Source organism: Vigna radiata, chromosome 6 (genome assembly GCF_000741045.1).
Source record: "Vigna radiata var. radiata cultivar VC1973A chromosome 6, Vradiata_ver6, whole genome shotgun sequence".
NCBI lineage: Eukaryota > Viridiplantae > Streptophyta > Magnoliopsida > Fabales > Fabaceae > Vigna > Vigna radiata.
The window spans coordinates 9,667,164-9,689,801 of record NC_028356.1 but is presented as its reverse complement, the minus strand read 5'-3'; the positions used below and the strand labels follow the sequence as shown (position 1 = coordinate 9,689,801).

The 22,638-nt window shown below is 33.9% G+C and overlaps 2 protein-coding genes across 2 annotated transcripts; both read left to right on the top strand.

Moving 5' to 3' along the window:
• The first annotated feature begins 6,270 nt into the window (after positions 1-6,270).
• On the top strand, positions 6,271-8,376 carry LOC106764176 (anthocyanidin 3-O-glucosyltransferase 2). The gene has a single exon (XM_014648411.2). The coding sequence runs from the start codon at positions 6,746-6,748 to the stop codon at positions 8,204-8,206; it is 1,461 nt and encodes a 486-aa protein (XP_014503897.1). The 5' UTR covers positions 6,271-6,745; the 3' UTR covers positions 8,207-8,376.
• An 11,731-nt stretch (positions 8,377-20,107) lies between these two features.
• Positions 20,108-21,243, top strand: LOC106763403 (ethylene-responsive transcription factor 3-like). Its single transcript, XM_014647600.1, has 2 exons — positions 20,108-20,232; positions 20,943-21,243. Exons 1-2 carry the CDS (start codon positions 20,108-20,110, stop codon positions 21,241-21,243), a joined length of 426 nt encoding a protein of 141 aa, XP_014503086.1.
• Positions 21,244-22,638: the final 1,395 nt, after the last annotated feature.

The window sequence follows — 22,638 nt, the reverse complement described above, 5'->3', positions numbered from 1 at the left end:
GTTATGAGTTTGTTAGGGTATTTCATCCAAGTGCATGTGTGAGGAAGATGAACTTTGTGACTTATGTGCCCGTGTAATCGATTACAGAGTGACTGTAATCGCTTACCAGTGCCTTTGTACCAAAAGTCCAACGCTGCTCCCTACCTTTAGTAGAGAGGGCTCCCCAGTGTGTGGTGGTACTGACTTGGTTAGAATATAAGTTATGATTTTGAGATTTCTGGTTGTTTCTTGAGGACCAACAATTGGTTAGGGGTTTGTGTGGTTTTTTTATCCAAGTGCATGTGTGATGAAGATGGACTTTGTGACTTATGTGCCCGTGTAATCGATTACATATTGGCTGTAATCGCTTACCAGTGTTAGCAAAATGGTGAAGATGAAGTTTTGATGATGCCAAAATCAAGTCAAGATTTATCAAGATTCATGAAGATCCTTTGAAGACTTATTTTTGTTATGAAAAGCTTTTGTAATAATTGTATTTTATTGTCTAGGACTTAGATTTTCATTGGTTTTGATTCCATGTACTTTCATACTTTATAATTGATGTTTTGAGTCAAAATCGCACTGTTTTAATCGATTAAAACTAGTATTAATCGATTAAAACAAGTAAAAGCTGAAAACTCAACTTTTTCTGTTTTAATAGATTAAAATTCATTTTAATCTATTAAAACTCATTTTAATCGATTAAAACTCATTTTAATCGATTAAAAGTGACCGTTGGAGTTTTCTACTTTTGAAAACTAGCCGTTGTACTCATTTTAATCGATTAACACTAATATTAATCGATTAAATGCGTTAAATAGCCAGTTTCGAAGAATGGAAGAGTATTTGCTTGAGTCTATATATAGGCTCTCTTTATCCATCAACAGCAACTCTTCCCTTGCGCTAAAACACTCAGAACTCTTTGAGAAGTGTGTGCTCTTGCTCAGCTAAGGAAACTCTTGTCTGTGGTGCTGGTACATTGCAACTACGGTGACGGAGGAATAGCNGGTTCATCCTTGGTGCGTCTGAGGAGGTGTTTGGAAGAGGATCATCCTTCGTGANGTATTCGGAGGAGGTGTTTCATCCTTCGTGAAGTATTCNGAGGAGGTGGTCATCCTTTGTGAAGATTCAAAGGAGGTGTAAGTTCATCTCTTGTGGTTTCAAGAGAGGTGGTATTTCTAAACTCTTACAAATTGTTTTTCTCTGTGATTAATATTTGTAATTGTTTTGTGATAGTGAAAAAAGTTTATCTTGTTTGAGATAAGCGACTGGACGTAGGATCCGTNTGATCCGAACCAGGATAAAATTATCTGTGCAAATTTCTCTCAACCTTACTCTTTTATTTATATCTATTATTTGTGTAGTAAGTTAAATTGAGTAGAAATTAAAAGGCACGCGTTTGTTTTAAAAACCCTCTTGGTTTGTTATTCCACGCTAACAATTCCGCTGCAGTCGATTTTAACAACCAGTGTCTCTGTATCAAAAGTCCAACGCTGCTCCCTACCTCTGGTAGAGGGGGCTCCCCAGTGTGTGGCGGGTACTGACTTGGTTAGAATTTAAGTTATGATTTTGAGATTATTGGTTGTTTTTAGAGGACCAACAACTGGTTAGGGGTTTGTGTGATATTTTATCCAAGTGCATATGTGAAGAAGAGGGACTTTGTGACTTATGTGCTTGTGTAATCGATTACAGACAGTCTGTAATCGCTTACATGTGCCTCTGTACCAAAAGTCCAACACTGCTCCCTGCCTCTAGTAGAGGGGGCTCCCTAGAGAAAATGGAAAACCTAAAATGGAGAGAGATAAAGCATTCCAAGGACAAAGTCTCATTAAAACGCTTGAGGGTGTTTTCGGAATACCACAAAAACACCTTTTTCATATCAGTTTTTTAGTTGAAAAAATAAATAAAAATGGCAAATAGAATCATGATGCGTGGCGTTGGCAAATCATTGGCAAAAATTCGTTGTCAACGTATCGCTACCCTAAGTGTTTATGCGTCTGAGCAAGAATTGGCCAGATAACATGAAATAGCACCATATCAGCCCACATTTCAGGATTATAAATAGCTGCTTCAAAGCAATTCAAATAGAATTAATCAAATTAACATGATATTCAGGTATAGCCTCAAGCTAAAGAGAAAGATGCTTGTTGACTCAAGCCAAACTACTCATAATTTTGGGTGAAAGTCAGTAACTGCATGCGAAAACAACAATAGTTTTGATGAGTTTCTCAACATCAAGACAGGTGAGTTGAAAGATTTTGGAGTAAATATGGTCTAGAAAAAGTGCACTTTACAATCATTTGAAAGTTAAACCTGTTTAGATGCATGACTAATGGGGACATTTTCTAGAAAGAGAGAACGAAGTTGGTTGCAAAAACTAAGGAATGTAAGTACCTTTTTTCACTAAGGGCCAAGTTTGGTTATTGTCGAATCCTAAGAATAAAATTATTAAAGGGGGAATATTATGTTCTTTGATTATGAAACTATTCAAAATTTTGGTTAAATAAGCCAGAAGTCTCAAACTACTTGGGATGATAGTAAAATTGCTATCTATGCTCTTAATTAAACATAGTTGCAAATGATATTTAATCGTAAGGATAGTTATACATACCTAAGTATAAAAGAAAAACAAAACTCAAAAGGCTAGTTCATTGGGCGGGAAAGTTTCAAGTCTTAAATAGTACATAAGTAATTCATCCTAATCAATGTAGAATTCTTAACATTACTATAGTGTACTCGACCATGTTCGGCCCTTAGAATTAGTCTCCATCCACTCACTCATGTTGATGCCAAGTATCAAGACACACAAATTTAACCATATCCTAACTGTGACCAAAAGTAAGTAAGCAATCTTTAAAAATTTAGTCCTTGAATTAAGCATAATATACACTAATTATTTTTATGGTAGAGTTGTCAATTTGATTCATAATCCATAAATTAACCTAATTCACTTTTGAGTAAACCTCCTATCCATCAAATGAAGGGTCAAAAAAGCCTCAGTCCCCAAAACCCACTCTTAAAGTGTGTTAGAGTCAAGGTCAAAGTAGGTTTGATCTCATTACAAGACTTTAATTAATTCTTAAAAACAACACATTTGACCTAGGTTAAAGGTCGTGTTAAATTGTAAATGCTTGAAGCTCGACTTTAGTCCACTTAGAGTAAAGTTCGAGTTGAGTCAACATGTATTAAAGGTTGAAGGAAAAAGTTATTGTCTAGTCAGGCTGAGACAAATGTCGGGTTGAGTTTTTTAGGCCAAAGGTTGAGATGAAATCACCAAACCGAAGGTTGAGCCAAGTCATCGTAGGCTGAAGGACGAGACAGGTCGACCCAAGTTGATGGTTGCAACGGGTTGTCCCGGGCCAAAAGTTATGACGGGATGTCTGAATCTAAAGGTTAATATGGGTCATCCTAGACTGGAGGTCGTCCTAAGCCAAAGGTCATGACAAAGAGTCCCAGATTGAATGGGAAGAAGGGTCATCTCGAGTCGAAGGTCAAGACAAATCGCCCTGCGCTGATGTTTAAGGTCAAGACAGGTTGCCAATTTATGTCCAAAGTTGAAATGGGTAGGCCCGGGCTGAAGGTCGAGACGAGCCAACCCTGGCTAAAGGCCAACACGACCCATCGTGGACCAAAGGTTGAGACGAATAGACTTGGGTTGAAGTTTAAGACTTATCAGCTTAGGTCAAAGGACGAGACATGTTGTCTCAGGTCGAAAGTCGAGTTAGGTCTCAGACCAAAGGTCAAAATGGGTCGTCCTAAGTCGAAGGTTAAGATGAATGGTCCCAGGTCAAAGGTCGAGATTGGTCATCTCAGATCGAAGGTCGAGACAAGCTAGCCCAAACTGAGTGTCGTGATGGGTTGACTCAGGCAAATGATCGAGATGGATCGTCAAGGTGGTTATAAGTCAATTTAGATCAAAGGTCGAGACAGATTAGTCAAAGAAAAGATTAAAACAGGTTAACCTGAGATGAAAGTTGAAATGGATGAATTCATCCATAATGTTGAAATAGGTGGCCATTTAGAATGTCAAACAAATGAATCTAATAAAAAGGTTAATTTAAGCTTAAATTTTGATTTATATGTTGATTTTAGCTTATATTCAATAATATATTTAAAAGATTCATATTTTTTTTCATGTTTAAGAAAACGTATATAGGTTGACTGTTTTTTATAAAACTTTTATGGATATTTTGATGATATCAATTTTTTCAATAAAAAGACTTTTCAATTTTGTGAAATTTATGAATCTAGATAAGTACTCCAGAGTTGGCGAAATTGACAGGCATGGTATTAAAGGAGATTAATAAGGGGAAGTGTGCCTTCTTAAAATCCAAAGAGGTCCCTCACCCATTAAGATAAGTATAAAAATAGGTGAAAAATTGTTACCACATTAATACATTGAAATTATCTTGAATGTGGAAGTATTTTGTAAATACTCATCAAGACAAACAAGAGCATAACGAGAAAGAAAGAGTTCAAGAGCAAGAAAAAAAAAAACCAAAGAAAAAGTAATCGAAAGAAGAGGAGAGTTAATCCCATGATATTAGTCTCTTAAGTGGAAAAACCTTAAATACTTTATGTTATCCGATGTGGGACACGTTACATCTTATCTTATTACAAATGGATAATCACATGTTAGTTAGTCAGATGTCACATCAATTTACATAAGACCATTCCAAGACTCAAAATTTCATTGCTTTCAGTTGGAATAGCTCACCTTTTCTGATTCAATAGTCTTTAATTTAATTTACTTTAATGATACAAAAATCCTGATTCAAAAAACATTCTTTTTTTTTTTTTTAAATATATTTACTAATATTATTACTCTCATGATATATAGATTTTTTGAGTCTCAAATGAGAAATTTTCTAAAATGAAAAATAATGCTTTCATCGTTTAACAACTCTCATTTAAATTTTACACAATAATAAAAAATACGTGAAGTCTTTATTTTTGCGTAGAATATCAATTTCGTCTTCTTTTTTCATTTTTTTAATTAGATTCCAAAATTTAAAAAAATTGCATCAATTAGATAATTTTTGTTAAGTTAGGATTGACGACGTTAAATGTGTGTGTGACGTGGAGGCTATAGTCAGTTTCTTATTCAACGTGGGTGACTATGGCTGACTGAGTTAAATTTGGAACAAAAGCAATGTTTATTAAATTGGAAAAAAAGCAACTTTTTATTAAATTGGAACAAAAGTAACATTTATTAGAGAAATTGGAATGGAGAGTTTACTTTTTCAAATTAGGGATTGAGAGTGGAAGAAATTTGTTCTGCTACATAAACAGTTCCAATCAAGATAAAACCCACTAAAGCTTGTAGAGTCTTGGCAAGCCAATATGAAGTTCAATAAATGGATTAAAAATTACAAATTATCCTAATTAAAAAAAATATTATAAACAAAAATTGAGATTAGGAACTTACAATCTGTGAAAGGGGAAAAAGTTCTTAAGCTCAAAATGTCGATAAAGTCGTTTTCCCTGCAATGTGTGAATAATGTTATAAAGTGTGAGTTGTTAATCGCGTGAAGAAGAAAGTGTGAGTGTGCACCTGAAGATGATAGCAAGAAAGGCGAATGCGGAAGCGGCGAAGAAGGAGAGGATGGAGAGAATGGTGAAATTGGAAGGTTGAAGACTTTTGGAAGTGAGAACCACGGAAAAGGAAGGGTTTTGATAGACACTAAACTTTGATTTGGGCGCAGAAGCCATGGAAATTGGGAACCAACCTCCTTAGGATTTTGGTTTGGGGTTTAAGCTTCAAACTTCACACAAGAATTGCAAATACAAACCCATTTCTTCTTCTTCTTCCCTCGTTCTATTTCTTTTTTAAAGAATGTTGAATTTGATGGTACTTTTGACGAACTCTAGCAGAATAAATTTCTTCCACTCTCAATTCCTAATTCGAAAAGTAAACTCTCTATCTCAATTTCTGGAATAAATGTTGCTTTTTTTTCCAATTTAATAAACATTACTTTTTTATCCAATTTAACTCGGTCAGCCACATGGATATAACAAACTGATCCGAGGTTTCATGTCACACATCCAACGCCGTCAGCTCTAACTTAACAGAAAGAATCTAATTGATACAATTCTTTGAATTTTGAAATCCAATTGAGAAAACAAAAAAGAAAAGAAGGAAATTGAGATTCACGCAAAAATAAAAACTTGATGATGACTAATTAAACCTAAAAAATAATATAACTCAAAAAAACCGACTAAATAATAACCGTAGCATTCTTAAATGGTGTAACTCCATTAACGTTCTATGCTTGTTCTAATTCTTATTTAATATTTTCTTTCTTTTTGTACAAAAGAAATATGCGAACTTTTATTTGAAATCCAAACTCATACTGGATTGATCCAAATTTACAGTAAAGTAATATTTATAATCGTGATTTCTTATTAGAATCACTTGTCCAACGTCTTCTGAATTTTTACTTAGATGTCTTATTTGAATTCTTTCATACTTCCTTTCATTGTTTTCAATTTCTTCAATAACCCTTTGTCCTTCTTGTTTCTCTTTCTTTCCTTTCTAGAAAATTTACTTTGTGGCCTATAACAATTGAGCATGCTGAACTGATTGTGGCCTATAATGACTTTTTATTTGATTAGATCCACGAAGAAAAGCATCAGTTCTCATTTCAGATCTGCATCTGTGTTGTTCGATGAAAGGTCAAACTGAAGTTGAATCAAACTCACAAACTGCCACACCTTAAGAGGGAAGAGTTAAAATTACAGTTCCACCCACCATACTTGGAAACTAATGGCTGAAATGAAGAAGAAAGCAGGGTTGATCTTCTTCACCATACCGGGGATTGGCCACTTAGGTTCATCTCTCGAATTAGCACAACTTTTGATCAACCGTCATAACCATCTTTCGATCACAATCCTCTGCATGAAGCTCCCTCATGCTCCCTATTCAGATGCATACATCAGATCAATTACAGCTTCACAACCACAAATCCAAGCCATTGATCTCCCTCACGTAGAACCCCCTCCACAGGAACTACTAAATAGATCAATACCACACTACATATGGACCCTCTTGCAGATTCTCAAACCCCAGGTCAAAGCCACAGTACAAAACATTTTATCATCATCTCAGTCAAATCCCGTTATTGGGTTGGTCATAGATGTTTTCTGTTCACCGATTATTGATGTGGGAAACGACCTAGGCATCCCTTCTTATTTGTTCATGCCCTCAAATGTTGGGTTTTTGAGTCTCATGCTTTCCCTTCAGAAACGTCAAGTTGGTGATGTGTTCTGTGATTCTGATTCAAAATGGTTGATTCCGGGTTTCCCTGATCCATTTCCTTCTAGTGTTATGCCTGATGCTGTTTTTAGCAAAGAGGGTGGATATGCTGCTTATTATAATCTTGCTCAGAGGTTCCAGGACTCCAAAGGGATCATTGTCAATACTTTTTCAGAGTTGGAGCAGTATGCTATTGATGCATTATGTGACGGTCAAATTCAAACACCTTCTATCTATGCTGTTGGTCCACTGATTAATCTCAAGGGTCATCCTAACCCAAATTTGGATCATGCACAACATGACAGAATATTGAAATGGCTAGATGAGCAACCTGATTCCTCTGTAGTTTTTCTTTGTTTTGGAAGTAGAGGAAGTTTTGATCCACCTCAAACAAGAGAAATAGCACAAGCACTTCAGCGTAGTGGAGTTAGGTTCTTGTGGACTATGCGTACTTCACCACCAACAACAAAAACTGAAGAGAGAACGTTACCAGAAGGGTTTTTAGAGTGGACAGAAGGTAGGGGAATGCTATGTGATTGGGCACCACAAGTGGAGGTTCTGGCCCACAAAGCCATTGGGGGATTTGTGTCTCATTGTGGATGGAACTCTATTTTAGAAAGCTTGTGGTTTGGAGTACCAATATTGACATGGCCTATTTATGCAGAACAGCAGCTGAATGCTTATAGGATGGTGAGGGAATTTAGATTGGCAGTGGAGCTGAGACTGGACTATAGAAGGGGTAGTGATCTTGTAATGGCGGAGGAGATTGAGAAAGGGCTAAAACAGTTAATGGATAGAGATAATACGGTACACAAGAAGGTGAAAGAAATGCAAGAGATGGCTAGGAAAGTTGTACTCAATGGTGGGTCTTCTTTCATCTCTGTTGAGAAACTCATTGATGTCATGACATTGAATTTCTTGGTGGGGTTGCCTAGCAGCCACTTTGATGAATCAATTAATGAAAAAGCCTAACTATGTACTGCAAGCAATTGATTGCACAATTGGTGGGGTTGCCTAGCAGCCTCAGTGTCAGAAGTTTTTTATCATCAAAGGAAAGAAATTGAATGACCTCAGTCTTGTTTAGAACTTGCTTGTAAGATCCTCAAAAGAAGTTAATTTTATAAAGTGATATTACTCCTCTATTTTCTTTCTTAGAGTGGAGAGCATTAACAAATTAATATAAAATTTATTTCCAGAAAACAAACCTAAATTTTTCTGGGAAAGTTAGGAAGAGTGAAGGATGAACATATGGGTAGAGTAGATAGACATACACCAAGATAGGCTAAGTAGTGTGTTTTTGATTTGCAGTGAAAAATTTACAAACTCGCGTTTAATGTAAAAGACACAAAATTTTGCTTTTCATAAAACAGTCATAGACATTGCCTTTGTGGTTGTCCTTAACTTCTAAAATTGGTTTAATATCTATTTTGGTCCCTTCTTTGGGAGGGTTTGTTCAAAGTGGTCCCTCCTTTTTTCAAAAGTTCACTTAAGTCCTATCTTTTGCAAAAACTGTTCAAAGTAGTCTTTTTTGCTAACGGCGTTAAGTTCACTAACGGCAGACCTGCCAGGTGGATAATGTCTGATTATGTGGCATTGTTAATTGTTTTAAAATATATATATAATTGTGACGTGTAATTTATATTAATTAGGATAAAATAAAGAAAGGATCAGGGTCAGAAGATTGGGGTAATTAGGGTCACAATATTGGGGTAATTGGAATTGGATTAGGATTGGGATTGGGATTGAAATTGGGGTGAGCTTAGGGTTCGTTTTTCGTCAGCGCGATTGAAATTGGGGTCAGAAGATTGAAATTGGGTTCGTTGTTCGTGAAGGTCCATGGTTCGTGAAGGGAGGTTGTTTCGTTTCTTCGTCATCAGGTTAGTGTTCTTACTTGCTTCGTGATCGCATTGGGTGTGTTTGTTTTGTAATGAGTCGAATTGTGTGTTTGTTTTGTATGGGTGTAATTACTTAAAAAATTGATTTTATTTGTCGGTTTCGTTGTTGTTTTCTTTGTTGAAATTGGTGTCGTGTTGGTTGTTGAAATTGGTCCACTGTCTGTGTTGAAATTGGTCTCCCTTTTGGTGTTAAATTGGTCTCATTGCTGTTAATTTATGAAAGTGGTCCCCTTTTCCATGTGCAGGGTTTGGGAAATTGATCATGTCGCATACAGAAGGAGAACCATACTTGTTTACATTTGGAAAATCGGAGGTATTTAAATCACTTTGTGCATTTGTTAATTGTAATAATGATAATTATATCATGGTTCTATAAACCTTATAATGAATTGGTCTCTGTTAAGATTCCAAATATTTTGGTGAGGCCATTGTTAAAATAGGTATTCAATATAGGTAGAAAGTAGTTGTATTGGAAACTGTTTCATGTCGTACCTATCTCTGGACCTTGGTTTCTAGTTTATGCTTTTGATCTTTGATCTTCCCTCTACTCTAAGAATTCTATCATTATAAATATTAGATCATAACAGAGTTGTGAATAAGCCCTCTAAAATATATTTTCTCTTTTATTAATCTTAAGTGACATGTTTTTTTATTTTTTTATTTTTTTATTTGCTGATCACAGCCAGTCATGCAGCTCCCTTAAAATAAATAAAAATGGCAAGGAAACAAGTAATTTTTTAGTCATTGTCGTGCTTGCAATATCTTCAAAAGGCTTTAATATTAATATTGATTTCTTTGTCCTGCTCTTAACACAAATCAGCTACCTAAGGGCCTTGAAATGGCAATAGGAACAATGGTTCGGGAAGAGAAGGCTGTTATAGGAACAAGTCAGCTCTTAACACAATGTCTTCATGTTTTGACTATTAGCTACACTGGCTTGTCTTTGGAAGCCTATTCTGAGACTTGAATTTTATCCTTCATATTATTGCTAGTGTCTGAACATGCTTTGCATTTATATTTTTTTTTTCTTACCAAGATGTCAATCATATGAAATTTCATCTTAGTAATATATCAATAGGTGAGGGACATGCTTGGAGATGGGCGCCTAATAAAACGCCGCATTCGTGATGGCAAAGGTGAGCCTCTAGATTTATTTTACTGCTACCAATCTTACAAGGAGATTTTATAAAAGTCTTCGTAACTTCATTTTAGTCTTTAGCTAAGGAATGAATGAATAATAAAGAAAGATATGTGGAGAATGCCTGGTCAATGCTTGAGTTTATATTAAAGATGTTATGATTATAGTACGAGTTTGTAGTTACCATGTTTTGTTTGGAGAAGGAACTGATTTTTTTTAATTTTATGCTTGTATCACATTGTTCAAATTCCTGTTGGTTTTTGTTATTCAAAGTCTTGTATGATATTGAATTTTTCTTTTATATAACAAGTGACCTTCCCATGGATTGTCCCCTTCATGACAGTCTACTTCGTGTTCATTACAAGGGTATTGTTCTCAATGAAGAAAAGAAGGTATTTTATGATACAAGGGTGGACAATGATGGTCAACCATTGGAGTTCTGTTCTGGAGAAGGGCTTGTGAGTTTCCAGCTTGAGCATAAATAAAGTTAAGTGATATGTTTTTTTTATTCTTTTTATAGATTTTGGTGTTTGGATTCTCATTTTGTGTGTTTTATAGATTTTGGTGTTTGGAGTCATGGGAGATAACCAAGGATGGGACCCAGATGATTGTTGGTGGGCATAGAAAGAAATGTAGCATCTGTCGTCAATTGGGGCACAACAAAAAAATATGTCCTCTACGTCCACCCATCATAGAACCAACAAAACCAGCAAGTGACCAACCTCCTCAGCCACAAGAACCACCAAGTGACCAACCTACCCAGCCACAAGAACCAGCAAGTGACCAACCTACTCAGCCACCAGTACCAACACAAGATTCGATGACAGAACTAACTCCACCAATACCAAGGAAAAAGTTAACTATTAGAAGAAAAGTTGCATAGATTGAACTTTCTTTCTTTATTGAGATTGTGTAGGACAGTAGCTAAGTTGTTATGTATGTTATTTGAATTTAGACATTTTATCTTTCATATTTGAATTTGGACATGTTATGTATGAATTTGGTGATATTGTGTATGGCAGTATCTTTCTTTGAATTTAGACATGTTTGACTGGATGTACTGATATTATGTGTCTCCACTGTTGTTTGAATGTTCTTTTAGGTTTAGGTTTCCTTACCATGCACTGGTATTATGTTGTATTTAAGGGACCATTATGCACAATTTTTTAATAAAAGGGGGATCAAAATGAACATTTTTAACCCAAAGTGAGGACCAAAATGCACAACTTAAAACGAAACTGAGGACTATTACGAATTTCATTGAATTAACCCAGATGGTTCAGTGATATTACAACACCAACTCATAATACACAAATACAACATTGATTTCAGATTGCCCACCTAACATCAACCTAAGGGCAGTCAAAATATTACAACATCAACTCAAAATACATGAACACAACATAAATTGCACATTAGTCACCTAACATCAACCTAAACACATCCCCAATATGATGATGTTAAGCACAATAAGAACAACCCCAACTCCAACTACGAACTTCATCTTTCTCTGCAACCCTTTCACAACACTTTCCATATTAGTGGTCCTCTTGTTGCTTTGTCTCACATTTGTACCATCTTTATCATCACCGTTCTCTTCATCAAACCACTTGAAAAAGTTACATGACATCCCACTTGTAAATGCACCCTATTACTCACAAAAAACACAAAAAACTGTCAACATAGGAAATCAATTAAACATAGGAAAACATTCCTTGCAGTTTTCGCAACTTTCAGTACAGCAAAATCACCAGAGTAGCAAATAGGGGTTATCCCAACACCCCTCGAAACAGCACCTTGTGATGAATGCGAAGCTCCTTTGACCGTTGTCTTCGAACAAGAACAACCACTTTGTGAAGAAGCCATTCAAAACTCTAAACCCTAACCTTTTGACTTTCCAAAACTCTGGAGCAAATGACCACAAACCCTAACCATTGCTTTTAAACTTGGGAACAATAACCATCAATCACTGTAACAGGATGATGTACTTAATTACACACCAAAAATTACCCCTAAATCCTTCTTTAATCCAACCCTAATTATATTCATTTCCACGTCATCATTATATATTTTTTTAAAAACAAATTATAATGCCAAATCAGCAGATGTTAGACACCTGGCAGGTCTGCCGTTAGTGAACTTAACGCCGTTAGCAAAAAGGACCACTTTGAACAGTTTTTGCAAAAGGTAGGACTTAAGTAAACTTTTGAAAAAAAGAGGGATCACTTTGAACAAACACTCCCAAATGAGGGACCAAAATAGATATTATACCTCTAAAATTCAAATGAAGCATTTTTTAGATACGATTTTAGTAAAATATAGGATTATAGATTTTAAATGTTTTTTTTTAAATGAACCAAAGTCTTAAAAAATAGTAAATATTTTAACAATTTTTTTATTATAATTAATAATGATTTTAATTTTGTACTATATTTAACATCCCATTTTAATAGTATAAAACTACTAAAATAAAGCGTTATATAGATGATGACTTACAAGAAACATGAGACTTCTAGAGAAAGAGATTCTAACTTGAAATCAAAACTTATATATGATATTGCTTCATCATCCTCCTCACGCTGAAATAACTAGAAAATGTCATCCCTAAGCTCATATCCATTAAGGTGATTATCGTAAAAGAGAAATATACACAAACAAACAAAGACAACAACAAGGGTAAGCCAGTGATAAAACAGCTATACATGGTAATATATAATTTAACATACAATTCCAATCGCACAAATATTTTGAATATTCTCCATATTTACACCACTTACTCAAGCTTAGCCAAAACTTTTACAATCTAGTATAAATGTCGACTCATGGAAAGGTTCTGCACTTGTATGGTGGAACAACTGACTCACTCAAGGTTGTCACACAAAGTTAGTCATTGAAATACTCCCTTTGCCACGATGAAGAAAAGCCCCTAGGCTAGGACCTCCTGCTCCTCTCACGACATGACTCATCACCCTCTAATTGAGCATGATGATCATTAGAGTGTTAGGATAACCTCCTTACAATTTATACTAGTTCCAAATGAAACCCCCCAATAAGAAATTCCTCCTTAGAACTCTTTTCACATGATACTCAAAATCCATATCTCACATATTACTTAAACATCATCATCACATCTCATCCATAATCATACATATATTTCACACAAACATTGCATACTATCAAATGAAACCTCTCCTTATACATTAAACAACAAGAAACACCCTTATAAGTCATTAAAAGTCACATAATAACACAATTTTCTTTAAGGCATCTTACTACCCACATTTAGGTGAGGAAAATAGCTTTGAAACCCTCATCAACAGTTCCAAAAGCGTCCAAAACTCCCAAAACGACCTAAAGAACATCCAAAACGGACATCAAGAACCTTGAAATCTCCCAAAAGTTGTTGCAGTGCAATCTAGTGACACCCAGCGGCACCAGCGGCCTCCAACCAGTCAACTAGCGCCAAGCGGCGCACCACCGTGCCGCCTAGCGATATGACAATAACCAAACCACTTCGAATTGAACTTTGGGGACCTACCATCAATTTCTGAAGACACCTAGGACCCTTCAAAACTTTAGAAAACTTAAAGAACCCTACTGTAACTCAAATTGATAATTGAAAACCCATTTTTCACTTCTACAAGCTACCCGATTTCATTTATACTCTTTTAAACCCTCAAACCAGATTGCAACCTACATAAACAAGTTCAATTGCACTTGCTAGCACACTCCAAAACCACAAAATACTCCCAGTTGTCCTAATTCTTATTTTCACTCCTTAGAACCCCTAAAATTTGCTAAAAACTCAACCTATGAAGTCATTTTCCATTTCAAAACAGATTTTACTAGTTTAATCACCTAAGTTCTAATAGGTGTGATAACATACCTCTAACCTTCCAAAACAATGTAGACCATTTACCTCACCATTTCACTACTTAACGTCTTCTTCTCACACCAAAAACAATTGAAAATAGTCCCTATAAACTAACCTTTTCATTTAATACAATTTTTAACCATATATCCCTCCTAACAAGTTTTAAATAACCTCATGACAATGCCAAAACAGATCCCATAACATTCTCATACCTATTTCTAAATTTCACTACCCAAGACCCCTCTATTTTAAGCATAAGTAACTTAATTTTTACTCTCTCCACTACTTGAATTTTGTTTCAAACAATGAAAGATCCTCATCACACACAAGCAACATAGTATACAACAACAAATACATCCTCATATCATTTACACCAACACCATATCATAAAACACAAATTTCATGTAAACTTTACTCCAACTCCAATTTCCACAAAAGCATATAAAATTTTATAAAATTATAAAATTTACACTACAAATACAATTAAGACAAGGTCTAGCTTCCCTTACCTCAAAATAACAGTTCAACCCATAAAAACGTCCCGTCGGTCACTTAAAATGCAAGAAATTTCTATACGGACCTACGAGACACCAAATTGGAATCAGACAAAGTTTTTATAACTCTAAATTCACCAAGAACAAGAAAAAAGAGTTAAATGATACATGCATAACAATTATCTGCATGATCATTGACCAAAGCAAAGAGGAAAGAAAATGAGTAGAAACTTACTTGCTCTAAGGTAGAAATTCATCGGTTGGATTTGTAGGCCTTGACGTCGTGGTTGTCTAGACACCTCTTGATCGTCAAACAAAAGATTAGGGAGTAAGAAAGCCTAGAGAAGGTAGAGAGCTATTGAAAAGTAGTTTCTAGAGAGATGGTACGTTTTAAAATAATGAAACTCGTTTATAACAAAATTATTTGTAATAAAATCATTTAACATTAAAATAATCGAGTCTCACTATTTTTAGACTACCACCGCTTCTAAAATACTATTTTATGAGATTTTACACTCTATTTTATTCTCATGTTAATGTTATTATTATTATAGTTATTATTATTATTATTATATATTTCTTTTTTCTCAAATTCTTCACCGTTCCTTCTATCTTACTTTTTTTTTTTAAACTCCCGTAATTAAATCCTACGGTAATTCCTTAAAAATATATCAATAACTTATATTCCTAAGGACAATTTTTTGTAAAAAAAACCCATTTTTTTAAACATTCTCATAATAATTTTAAACAATATTATAACACTTTAGTAACATTAATAAATATTAATTAAATCGAGTTTCGTTATAATTATTAAAGTAGGAAACATTTTATCTCAAAATCAATATAATTCATAACTCATAGTATCCAAAATACTAACAATTTAATATAGTTTTTGTGACATCCCAAATATCATATAGGCATATAATATAATAGGATTCAGCTATTATAATATATAAAAGCAATAAAGAGTATGAGATCACAATATTGATGCATACAGTCATCCAAAATAAGGCTGGAAATTTAAAAACTTAAATACAAGCTTGAGAGTCCTCCAAAATACATGACAACTAAAGATCTAAGGGTGCCTAAAGAGTGTTTCCAAAATACAGAGCATATCAAAAGAAAATCTAGTAGTCTTTCAAAATAAAGTAGCTATCTAAACAGGAACTAGCAGAAGTCCTAAGAACTAGGAGATGTGTCTTCTTTGTTCTCCAAAGCTTGCTCCAAGGGTACATCATCAGCTTCTGCTCACATCCAAGGTTGGATGATCATCGCAAAGAGAAAGGCAAGCACATACAACACACACAAAAGTAAGGGTAAGCTAGGTTTCAAACAAACATACATGTCAATTCAAACTAATCTAATATGACAAAGAACATTCACACATATAAGCATGTAAGTCATCACTTGTCATAAACATGTAAATCATACTCATGTAATTACCCAAATCAAGTATCCTATCATGTTATGACCCCTAGACTCGTCCGAACTTAGAATGAATGTAGATCTAGGGTGGGTTGTGCACTTGTGGTGGCCTCTACTGCCTTGCAAGGCCATTGCCTATGGGTTTCACCCTACCACACACAAGGTTAGTCCGTTACCGCGCGATAGGCCTCCAGTGATAGCGCCTACCCTAGGACCTCCTACTACTCTCACCACAAGGGTTAATCCTCTCTAAGTGAGAATGAAAGACCATTAGAGTGTAGGATAACCCCCCATATGGAAGCCTCTTACATTCATTCTAAACATTAAATGATCTCACCTAGAGATCTTACTTTCATATTCAATCTAACCACTTTAAATCATGTGATATTCCTCTTGAATCAATAATGTACCATGTTAAAATTGTATAAGTACATCCAATGCTATACTAAGTCATATACATATCATACAACATCAACCATGTCATAAAAACAACTCATACATACTCAGACATTACATATTTTCATAGAAACATCATTTATTCGATACAAATTTCTTTATAGCATATTATTACCCACACCTACGTAATTTAAAAAGCTTGGAGACCCTCATCAATGGCTCCAGAAGGGTCAAACCCCTCAGAACGAACTAAAGAACGTCCAAAACGGACGTCCAAAACTTCCAAAACGTTAAAAACATCACAAACACTCAATTTGCCACACATAATTCGCTCAACACACTCCCTTGTGCGCTAAGCGAATTTTGTCTGCAGAAGAAGCTAAATTCTACAAATTTTGACAACCCAACACCCCGAAATTCATTCTAGACCTCTTCCCCAACTTCTAAGACCCCTAATTTACTCTACAGGTTGAATTAAACTTATTTACATGATTTTAACCTTTCGTAACCTCTTCCTCTAGTGATTATGCATTGATTTGTATTCTAAAACTCAGCCTTCATCAACTATAGGACTCAAATCTAGATTGAACACTTTGATACTGTTTTTTACCATATAGACACTTCTAACAAGTCCTAATTAACTTACCTAAGTTAGCTAAACTGACCAGAACCACCAAGAATGTCTAACTCTAAATTTAACCATCACCCTTCTTCTCAATTAATCATAAAACTAGTACTAACTTAACTAAATAGCCTCTTATGTTAATAAACAGATTTCATCCATTCAATTCCTAAATTACATCATCTCAAAGAATCCATACTAGTCATAAGCATTCAACTCACAGTTCATAATACAATCAACCATCAACATATGTTCATATATGGAAATCACAAGTTTTCAATTCAAACAGAACAAAATCATCAAAACAGTCTCACATGCACTTGATCACCATAGTTGCATGAAATTTAATTCACTCAACTCAACATTTCACAGACATTATCATGAACCCTAGCTTTCCTTACCTCTAATTCCAGTAGTTAAGCTCATAGGATAGCCAATAGTGCCTCGCACCTTAGGAAACCCTACTAGTACCTATAGACCACCATTTTATGATAGAATAAAATCTTTAGAACAAGATAGATGCTAAAATTATATGGGAAACGCACAACTAGTTGCATGCAACAAAATCAGTACACGTTCCTAGCCCTAGAGTGACCTAGAAGAGGGATTTAACTCACTAGTAGATGAACTGCGAAATTGATCGGTGGAGACGATTGCTTTCAGCTTCGAGATCGCTTAGAAACTCCCTAATCATCAATTAAACGGTTAGATTTTTGGGTTATGATGGGAGGAAGGCAGAGGAAGGGAGGAGAGCTCTGAAGATTTGGTAAAGTTGTTTCAGCATATAAGGGCAAGCATGAAGAAAAACCATTTTTTTATGAAATTCACTTTACTATTTTAGTTTAACCTATCATGTGCTGCCACTTGGCCATTTCAAAGTTGACTCATTTTGTAAGTCTATACAGTTTTTCAAAAGACTAAAACATATTCCTGTGTTAATTATTGCAAAAAACTAAAACAAAATACTAAAATATAAAATACGATCATCGCAATAAAAATAAAAATAAAAGACACACAAAAATTACAAGGATAAGTTAATAATTATCACAAAATAAACTCCAATTTGAAGACACTATATTTTCCCAAAAATCTATCAAAATAACTTTATGCAATGTATTAAAAAAAAAGTTAGCTAGATTGAATCATCAAATTAAAGAGCACTATCTAGACCTAGTCTTCTTGAAGATTATTGTATCGATGGAATAGTGAGACTTTGCACTTGTCATATTGATAGTCTTTTCCTCCTTCTATAAAACAATAACTCAAGTAGAACATCATATATCTCAACCAGTATTGACAAATTTAATTTCACTAGCTCTCTGAATATGATTCTATTTCATATCATCTGTTTTGTGAAGTTTTTATTCGATTCTCACCACCTAATTATCTTCTTCTAAGTGAGTTAGATACCAGTAGAGAATCAGAATAATCATACACAATAAGTCCCCTTCAGTCACTTGGACTCTAACCTAAAATAACATTTTCCCCTTGAAAATAACCAATTTAACAACCTCAACACACTAAAAATATTTATTCATATACATGATTGTCAAACATATGAAAAACAATCATAATTATAAAAGGCGACATACAAGAAAAATCATTTAATAATATATAAATCACTCCTAATATTGAAAAATATCACATAGTTACCACCTAGCATCACGTAGCAGACAAACATAAAGTTTGAGTATTTTCTCATCCTCCAAAGTCTCCACTTTCTATTTCACATATGTTTAATCTTTTTAAACTAAGGTACAAGTACTTTAAGATTAGTAAGGAAACTCATTAAACACCATAAAAAGCATTCAATCCTACAAATATAAACAATAATATTACCATAGAAACATCAAAATCGCATCCATTTATTTTTTTCATCTTATATGCTAACTCTTTCATACATATTTTTATGCAATTTCATATGAATATATTATCAACAAAAACTTCAACTTTTTATACCATCATCAAACCGCACTTATTTATAAATTTTCTTGTATGTCAATCTCTCCTATAATCACATTCATACCCATCTCATTTTGAATAACAAAACCAACCATAATCAAGTTGTCCAAATCAACAATTTCTCATCACATTTATAAGAATTTCACAATTTAAATCAAATCACCTCTTCTCTAAAAATTACTTGACCACACCCATACTCAAATTATTATCACAATTAAGAATATACATTAAAATCATGCTTCTCATAAAATTATTCTAAATTACAACAAGCATAAAACTACAATATTCATACTGCAAATTTTTCCTTAAATTTTAATAATGATGTCAAATTTTCAATTAAATTAACTTTCAATTAAATTAACTTTCCTTACTTAATAGAGTTTGTCTAACCCTACTCTCCTCCCTAAAATAACATCACAAGCAAAAATCACTTTATTTACACAATCAAGTACCCGATTAATGATCAAGACAAGATTTTAGAATAAAAAAAGAGAGAAGGTTTCACTAAAACCTAAAAAGAGACAACATGTAACTGATAATGAGTTTGTATGTAAGGAAAAAAGAATTGAGAAAAGAGAAAAATTCAAACTTACCTAAAAGAGGAATTGAAAAAGGATTTTGATAGAATTTTTTGCACACATATGATGTTAAATCTTAAAAAAATAAAGCTTAATCATAAATTTGGAGAAGAAAAATGGAGGTTTTTTAGAACAAGATCTTTATAAAAGGAAAAAGAGGATTTCTATTTTATGAGAAAAAAAATTGGGATTCTCACAAATTTTCATTAATTTTTCTTTTTAAAGAAAAAGTATAATTCTACTACATTAATTTTTATAGGGTTAAATATGCTTTTAGTCTCTTAAGTATCACTAATTTTTTGTTTTAGTCCCCATTCAAAACGTTGATGACATTTAATCCTCTTAGTTTAGAAATTATTACAAATAGTCCTTAAAATTAAACGGCGTTAAATTTTTGTATGATGTGGCTAACGGTGAGTCAGGTGTGTGCCACTTTTTTTTTTTTCTGAAATATTTTCCACATTTTTTTCAAACCCTTCCTTCTTCGCAATGGATCTACCTGATCCTTACGGCGAGGACGTCACCATGGAGGACTTTTGTTGCACGTCTGCAATTTCCACTTCTTCAGCTTACGGCGAGGACGTCACAGTGCTAAATTACTTGTTTTGGAAAATGTATTTAGAGCCTTTCATTTATTTATGATGAGAACCTTTTTGATCATTTATAATAATATACATTTGCAAAAGATTCTTTAGGGAAATGTGATTGAAATTCATAAAACTAGCTTTGGTTTCTTCAGTTCATGCTTAGACAGCCAGTTGTATTTTTTTTCTTATTTTTTTATTAATTTCTCCGAAGAGATGCGGAAGGCCAACAACAATGATCAACATACTTTTCTCTATTCATCCCTCTATCTCCTAAGCAAGCAACCAAAATGGAAGGAAGGGTTTGCATAAAATTCCAGATACCGATCAAAAGACATCATCAAGAAGAAATATTTTTTTTCTCTCTCAGAGTCCTAAAGCAAGGGACCCTTTTCCACAAGAAAAAACCTTTTGCCGCAAACACAAATTGTCGAAGCCATGACAACACCCAAAAACTCTAAGATCAGGACCCTTAATTCCAAATTTAAAAAAAAAAAAAGAAAGAGAGAGAACACAAGCACAGGAAAACCCTAAAATCGAATTTGAAAACAAAGATTCCAACCCGCAACATCAGAAAAACAAAGAAGAGAACCTCCAAAGAAAAATTCCCAAATTCAGAAACCCTAAAATCAAACCCCCAAATTGCAAGATCAAAACCCTCAACTTATAGCTGCCAATCTGCAAAGAAGAAACAACCTCAAATCTCAAGCCTAGAATAATAGTGTTGCATTTCTTCACAGTGGGTGTAACGAGATTGGCGCGTGGGTCTTGAATTCCATGTTTGTGTGCAAGAGTATCTTCGAGAGGTTAGACGCGTCAGTGGTCACGGTTGCGGCTGCGGCGGCCAACAAATCCCTTTTAAAGGAGCCTCAATACCAAGGCGTGAGAAAGAGACCGTGGGGGAGGTTCGTAGTAGAGATCAGAGACCCGTTGAAGAAAGCCAAGGTTTGGTTAGAAACCTTTGATTCTGTCGAGGAAGCTGCTCGAGCCTATGACACCATCGCACAGACTCTCCGATGTCAGAGGCGGTGGATGTTTTGAGTAATTAGGGGAGAAGAAGGAAGGGTTTAGAAACGTGGAAAATATTTCATAAAAAAAGAAAAAAATGTGACACACACCTGGCTCACCGTTAGCCACATCATACAAAATTTTAACGTTGTTTAATTTTAAGGACTATTTGAAATAATTTCAAAACTAAGAGGATTAAATGTCATCAATGTTTTGAGTATAGACTAAAACCAAAAATCAGTGATACTTAAGGGACTAAAAGTATATTTAACCCATTTTTATATAAACTTTAAAAGTAAAAACAAAATCTTAAAGTATCAAATTTAATAGAAGTTAAACTTAAAATTGTTATTATATTCATCATTATTGAAAAAGTAAAATTGTAATAAAACATTTTAAACATTTAAAAAAAATGAAAATAACTTAATATACTTTTAAGTAAAAAATAAAATAAAATGTCAAATTTAAACTTGAAAAAGATATTATTAATTAATCATTATTGAAAAAGTAAAGCTATGATAAAATAGAATTATTGTGGTATTTTATTTGAAGATGTACTTCTTTGAAATATAAATATTTTTTGAATTAAAAATAAAAGGATTAGGGGAGAAAATTAAAATATTGTTAATTTAGGAGCATTGTGTATTAATTCACAATAATAATTATTAAGACAATGAAGGGTGTGTAATATCTCATTTTTAATAGTAAAATACTACTAAAATGAAATATTGCATATATGATAATCAAACCATTATAAGAAAAAAGAAACTACGAAAGACAAGTTCTACACATGTAGAATCATTTGACTTCCCAATTGCTCACCCCTTATTGAAACAACTGAAAAGACTTTTTCCTAAGTTCACACCTTAAAGTGATCATCGCAAAGTGAAAATAACACGACAACACAAAAACAACGGTAAACTAGTGGTAAAACACTTCATCATATATATAATAAAAATTCAATCATACATTATATTACACACATAATAAATTATACATCCTAAATCATATCACAACTTTAGACTTGACTCATCCAGATATAGTATGAATGTTGAACTAAGGTAGTTTATGTACTTGTAATGATAATACATTTGACCCACCCCAAGCTACCATACAAGGTTAGTCTGTAAATGTCTTTGGTCAAGATAAAGCCCCTAGACTGGACCTCCTACCACTCTCTACGACATAACCAACAACCTCTACTTGAGTTTAGGTTATTGAAAACGTCAGGATAAACTCCCAGTACAAAGCTTCATACATTCATACAACAACAACACAAGGCATCACCATGTAACATTTCCACGAGGGTCATGGAATTATGTCCATCAATACCATTCACATAATCAACCACATATTCATCATCATAATATCCTTCTCATAATCATATATATATATATATATATATATATATATATATATATATATATA

Coding starts and splice junctions, on each gene's coding strand:
- LOC106764176 (XM_014648411.2), top strand. CDS start 6,746: ATGGCTGAAATGAAGAAGAAAGCAGGGTTGATCTTCTTCACCATACCG.
- LOC106763403 (XM_014647600.1), top strand. CDS start 20,108: ATGGATCTACCTGATCCTTACGGCGAGGACGTCACCATGGAGGACTTT. Junction 20,233..20,942: donor AATTACTTGTTTTGGAAAAT/GTATTTAGAGCC, acceptor ATTTCTTCACAG/TGGGTGTAACGAGATTGGCG.